Below are 6,822 nucleotides of genomic sequence, written 5' to 3' on the forward strand. Positions count from 1 at the left end.
ACGTTATTGTTATATTCAAAAAATCATATATTTGTAAAGACTTCAACTGTATAAGTGTTTCTGCACAACGCGCGAGCATTCGCCTAGCTAGTATACAAATACAAGGTTATGTTATGAGACATGTACTATAATGGGCTAAAGCCTATACAACCATGGGCTACAAATACATACACTAATAGTGAACATATGAGGCCAGCAAAAATTTACAATTTTTGTATTAACATGTAAGCGAGGTATATAAAACGACATCGTTTTATATTTTGTACAAAGATTGCAATATTATGTCATGTTTACATACATTTAGTTTTCTCAAGAATTATATATGACAATAATCAGTTATGTTTTTTTTCCTACTAAGATGTTCACCGTTTTGTTTGCCCCCGATCAACTCTTACTTCCATGATGATCTTTTTTCTTGGCAACACGAGGCCTATTGAACGAGCCTCTACAAAATGCACTTAATGATTAGGATTTATATGTATAACAAACATAACAAAATCTAGAGCTTTTAAAGAATTTGAATTAGTTTCATGTTCAAAAATATATAATTACTTTAAGGGATTCACAGTTCTTTTGCTATGCAACCACACATAACCAAACCGTTATATATTGAATTTATCAATATTGTGTTCAGATCATATACTTATTAAGTCGAGTTAGACTGAAATTAAAATGCGACTGATATTTTTACAAGAAGTCAGGTTATAGTTTACCACTTTTTCAATTCCTAGACCCTAGTTATGTTTTTTAACAAGAAATATATGCATATTATTATTTATAGTAATATATAGTCAACAATGTATGCATACAAATCTTCAAATTCCATCTTATATATGGTAATTTTTTTTAGATATGATTAGAAAAAAATACAGTTTATTTTACCATTCTATTAATTAATGCAATATAAGTACGTAATTTGAATCATTTAATGTAACAAACTTAATCTTTTACCTACTATGCAAAAATTGTTGGGTAAAATCGTAAAAACGTTTTAGTTTTGTGACTAAATGATAAAAAAAAAATAGTAATTTATTACGTTTAAGATTAGAAAAAAGATATTTCATGATGAATTGATAAAATAGTAAAACTACAGAGAAAAAAAAAGTACCTGCAGGATTGAGGAACCGTCCAAGAAACGGTGTGAACCTTGGTCGTTTGATTCACGAACGATTGCATGTATTTTCGCCAATCTTGAAGCATGATTCCAAGATCATGAACCTTGTTCTCTAACCCAACACAACAATTCGCATGCATGGTGCACACCTTGTCAAAATCTTTACTCGGCTCACAAAATCCACCGAAAAACATTGTATCAAGAAACCGGATTTGTAGCCCATTGTCTTGAATGAAAGGGTCAAACTTGATCTTATTGAACACATCTTGATCATGTAGACCTGGATAAGTCAACCTTGATTCGAACCAATATTTGTAAAATTGAATAGTCTTTTTGTTTGACTTTACATAAGTGAAACCTCCATTTGGCAAATTGTTTAGATCAAATGGGTTCCCTCTGAAGTAATCACAAGCAATTTGGAAATCACCATCTTCATGGAAGTGTGGAAATGGATCCCTAAACCACATTATGTCTGCGTCCTGCTCGAAAAAAAAAAGATTTATAAATTAAGCATCTATTGAAATTATACTAGTTAATTATATCAATTGAGTGAAATAGAGAAAAAAATATGTTTAAAATTACAATATGTTGATTGCATATTCCAAATGAAAATAACAGTTAACAAAATATGAATAGTTATCTTATTAATGGCTTAGTTTACCAAAATCCAAAATTTTATTTTTTTAACAGAAAAGTTCTGATTATTAGATAAAAAGATCAAATCAACTTTTTTGTCCGGTTTCACATATTTTTACTCAATAATTTGTCATTTTCTATTAAAAGAACGTAAGAACATTTCTGTAAATTTGGTCAAGGTATTAGAACTTTTCTTAAAAATAACACAACTATGCACAAAATCCTTTGGAAAATCATAATATTTTGATTAAATTTATGGAAAAGCTCTTATGCTTTTTAACAGAAAATGACAAATTACCGGGTAAATTATGTGAAACCAGACTAAATTGCTAATTTGAATTATTTTTTATCTAGTAATCGTAACTTTTCATTTAAAAAAATTAGGATTTTTCTATAAACTTGCCCAAAATAATAAAACTTTTATGGAGAATTTTCCAAATATGAAAGCAAAGAGCATTACCGTGAAAAGAAAGTTGTAGCCTAAATCTAGAATACTACGTAAGAAGTCGATTCTTCTCCACATCATTTTCAGATAATCGGCTGCCATAAAATATGCCTCTTCTGAAAAATCCATCCCTTCGGTACTAAGATTGTAACAATGTGGGTGCAACTTCAAGCAACGAGTGTATGCTTTTTGGTCCATAGCTATAACGACTAAGTGCTTCAAAAACCTTTGTGTTTGATTTCCGATTTTAAAGCTTTCTAGAAATAGATCAAACATAGAGTTTGGTTCCACCCATGCATCGTTTAGAGTAGTTAGTATTATCGTATTGTTACTTGTTGCAGCTCTTTTGAGTATGCTTTTCAATTCATCTGCTTTGTTCTCCTATACAATTCAACAATTAAAAAGTAAAAAGAAAGTAGCATATAATAAAATTCAAATTTTTTGAAAATTCAAAGCTATACTTCGTCAATGCAGCCAGCTATTCTAGAATTTGCAACTTGTTTTAGAAAATATAAAATAATCTAATTTTATTTAAAGATTTGTATTAATTTATAGGATTTTCATTACACCTTACTATATCAAAATGCCAAGCATCAAACCTAATCTAATGATTCAGGAAGTGGTTCATGACTCATGAGATGATGTAGAAAGTGTAATAGTACTTATCCATAATTATTCTAATCTAGATTGAAACATGTTATAGATTTCTTGTAAAATTTCATATTATACTAGGATGTAATTAATATTATATATATATATATATATATATATATATATATATATATATATATATATATATATATATATATATATAATGTTGTAAATATATATATATATATATATATATATATATATATATATATATATATATATATATATATATATATATATAATGTTGTAAATTTCATAAAAATGGTAAACCGTATTATGTAAACTTAATTAGCATTGCACATCAATCACAACTATCCACCTATCTCACGTAATGACAATGAATTCATGATCTTGTAATTATCGTACATGCATATAAAAATATTTGTATAACAAAAACGATACAAGTTATAAACGAAAGTAGATTAATTATAAACGCCACACATATATATGTCATTCTCAACTAACGTTATTTATAGCAACGCTTATGTGTAGTACTCAACATGATTAATCTAATTATATTGTTCTTAAAACTATATATACAACATGAACACGTTATAACAAAACCTAAAAATATTCATTATACATAGATATCAAGAAATCATATATGTATACTTTTCAATGAAGATGAAATACTTACTGATGAATTGATCCCAAACGAATTATAGTTGAATGGAAACCGTAGAGAAGGAGAAGATTGATAAAGAAGCAAGCACGAAAATGCCACCAAAGCAAAGATGATCACCAATTTTGGAGTTTGAAGGAGGAAATTAGAGGGAAGAGGGAGGAAGAAGTGGTGGTGGTGGTTTGTTGACTCCGGTGGTGGAGGCGTGTCATGTTGATGACCGGCAGCCGCCGTGTTGGTTCCAGTTTCTAATCCCATATACGGTGGTAGAAGCTTGGTAGGTTGTTTTAGTGTCTTGTTCCTTGTTCCTTGGGTGGGGTTGTATGTATTTAATGAAGGCGACGCTAATCTTCTTTATAATATACAATTAGTGGTCAACTAATAAGGCTAAGGTAATGACAAGGAGGTGCTATTATTTCATACATTAATTAAATTTAAAAAAATGGGGTTTTATATTTTTGGTTATAGTATAATATTCAAATTAACTTTTTTTTATTTATATATGACCATATATAAAAAAAAGTAGAGCTTACGCAAAAGGCGAAAGGCGTGTTCGCTTTTAAATCTATATTCTAAAATTATAGTGTTTTTATTTTCAAACATCTCATGCTACCTGAGATTTAATTAAAAAGATTTATTCTGGAAGTTTTATAATGGATAATATGATAACTACATCTAAATAATTTTTTTCTAAGCGAGACAAATTATAAACAGAATGGGCAAAAGATTGTTTTTTAAAAGTGAAGAAATGAACGGATGTTTTCTTAGTATTTAGGAGCGTATTGTTTTTATATTTTATAAGAACGACTAGGTTGACCTTTGACTTATATTTATTTGAAGATATTGAGTTTGAGTTTTGGTGTCTTTATCACTTGTGGCGTGTTTGGGATTTGCTTGGTATTGGGCGTTTGGGATTTCTTTGAGATATCTATTGCATTTTAACACCATTAATAAATAGTTTTAATGTTGAAAAGGATGAATGTTTTATTTATTTAAATAAATAGTTTTTATAAATGGTGGTTATTAAGAAATTAAATATCCTTGTACTATTTATCCTATTATTTATTTATTAATTAATTTAAATTTGTTTGAGATGTTAAATTTGTACATTTATTATTATCTTAAATAGGTAGAAATTAAATATTTTTCTACTTTTTGTTCTTATTATTTTCCTATTTATTTTAGACAATGACACGCTCAATTTAATTTTTATTTGATTGAGATGTTAAATAGATAGGAAAAAAAATAAAAATAAAAAATAGAAGGATATTTAATTTCTCTTATCTAAAATAATTTATGACTTATTTAAACTAAATTATGGTATGAACCTTATTATAAGTATATGGCTATATATCCTACCCTAATAAAAAAACTTATTAACTTATTGCAATTTTATACTTGCTAAGCTAATTCAAATACTATTTTTTTAAATTTTGTTTTAACGTCAAAAAAATTAATAAACACTTTTACATATAAACATAAGTTGTTTTAAGTAATATTACAAAATACATTGTTGATTATATATTCGACAATAGGCCCTTAACTTATTCTTCAATTTTAAAATTCATGTGTTTGTATCAACCTTTCATCCTTGCTTAGACATTTCTTTTATGTTTAACGTTAATCGTCATTGTTTTTTTGTTTTATAAAAATCACATATATATAAAAATCACAAAATAACCAAAATAAAAAAGAATTTACTACTTCAGGTATGTTATTGATGATAACGGTTAGGTGAAAGATGAAGCTCGCATGGAAACTCAAGCCTATTTCTATGTGCTTGTTATGTCATCAATGTCGCATTTGTAGAATATATAGGTGAAAGTTAATTTGATATGTGAACTCGTATAATTTTTATATTATGAATATCTCAAAAAGTTAATGTCATAAATTGGCAATGAATTATTTCTATTTATGTCAATAAACTTTTAATGAAACGGTCAAGCCTGTTTCTATGTGCTTGTTATAAGTTGTCATCAATGTCGCATTTGTAGAATATATAGGCGAAAGTTAATTTGATATGTGAATCCGTACAATTTTTATATTATGCATATCTCAAAAAGTTAATGCCATAGATCGGCAATTTTGACTCTTTTGACGGGTTATTGTTATGAAACTATAGGAAGACAATTAGACGATAATAAAAAACCAATTTTACAGGGATTTTTATATAAAAGTTCTTAAATTTGTCTGGTTATGTTTCTGTAACCATTTCATGTTTGTTGTAAAAAAAATCATTTTTACAATTGTTTTTCTTTAGAATGGCTACAAACACATACCTACTATACTACTCTTAATCTACACCTTTCATCTCAAGTGAGACTTGAAACTCAACTTCTAACTAGGAACACTTATCCGTCAACTCCTAATACCGCTAGGCCAAGAGCCTTTCGGTCATTTTTACAATTGTTTAATGTAAATATAATAACATATTCCCAACATACCATGAAATCAAATTAACAAAAAAATCTAAAGATTACAATTTTTTAATGTTTTTTTCACTTTAAATATGTTTTCCATATTATACGTATTAATGCAATGCAGAAAAAATGTATTTATATACAAAAAAAAGTTTAACTAAACATCATATACATATGTCTTTTAAGAGTATAAATATGCATTTTATGTATAAGCTAAAAGTAACCATATAGGATTGTGAGGCTCGTAAATACATTTTCGTGCATATATATATATATATATATATATATATATATATATATATATATATATATATATATATATATATATATATATATATATATATATATATATATATATGAGAGTTCAGTTGAGAAAAAAAAGGTTGAGAATGGGTCAGCCAATCATTTATTTTTGCCGCAAAAATCTCCAACGTACTGGCGAAAATTGGAAATGAATGCACATGTGTTTTCCAACAAAACATATTATCCTTAAAATATGCTAATCATTACCTTAATATATACAAAAAACATAGTTTTTTTCGTTTTTTTTTTTATTTTTATAAGCTATTTTTATCAAAAAATGATTTTAAATATACCAAAATTCATGATTTTTTATTTGCTACAAATAGACATCCATATTGATATAGTTTTAAGATAATATATATATATATATATATATATATATATATATATATATATATATATATATATATATATATATATATATATATATATATATATATTTTATATTTTCAGCTATCGTTATTCATAAGTGAATAAAATACATCAGATTTATTATAGTACATTCGTTATTCACTTATGAATAAAAAGTTTGATTTTTTTTTTACAATTTAAGCATCATTCATATATGAATATAGCATATAATAAACATAGTATATTCATATTTTAATATTGGACGATGCATTCATTTGTG

At 26.4% G+C, this 6,822-nt stretch overlaps 1 protein-coding gene across 1 annotated transcript; it reads right to left on the reverse strand.

Moving 5' to 3' along the window:
• Positions 1-236: 236 nt before the first annotated feature.
• LOC111905213 (uncharacterized protein At4g15970) lies at positions 237-3,817 on the reverse strand. The gene is made up of 4 exons (XM_023900901.3): positions 3,484-3,817; positions 2,211-2,576; positions 1,109-1,593; positions 237-445 (listed from the first exon to the last, which is right to left on the reverse strand). Exons 1-4 carry the CDS (start codon positions 3,724-3,726, stop codon positions 385-387), a joined length of 1,155 nt encoding a protein of 384 aa, XP_023756669.1. The 5' UTR covers positions 3,727-3,817; the 3' UTR covers positions 237-384.
• Between the last annotated feature and the right edge of the window lie 3,005 nt (positions 3,818-6,822).

This window comes from Lactuca sativa, chromosome 3 (genome assembly GCF_002870075.4).
Source record: "Lactuca sativa cultivar Salinas chromosome 3, Lsat_Salinas_v11, whole genome shotgun sequence".
Classification (NCBI taxonomy): domain Eukaryota; kingdom Viridiplantae; phylum Streptophyta; class Magnoliopsida; order Asterales; family Asteraceae; genus Lactuca; species Lactuca sativa.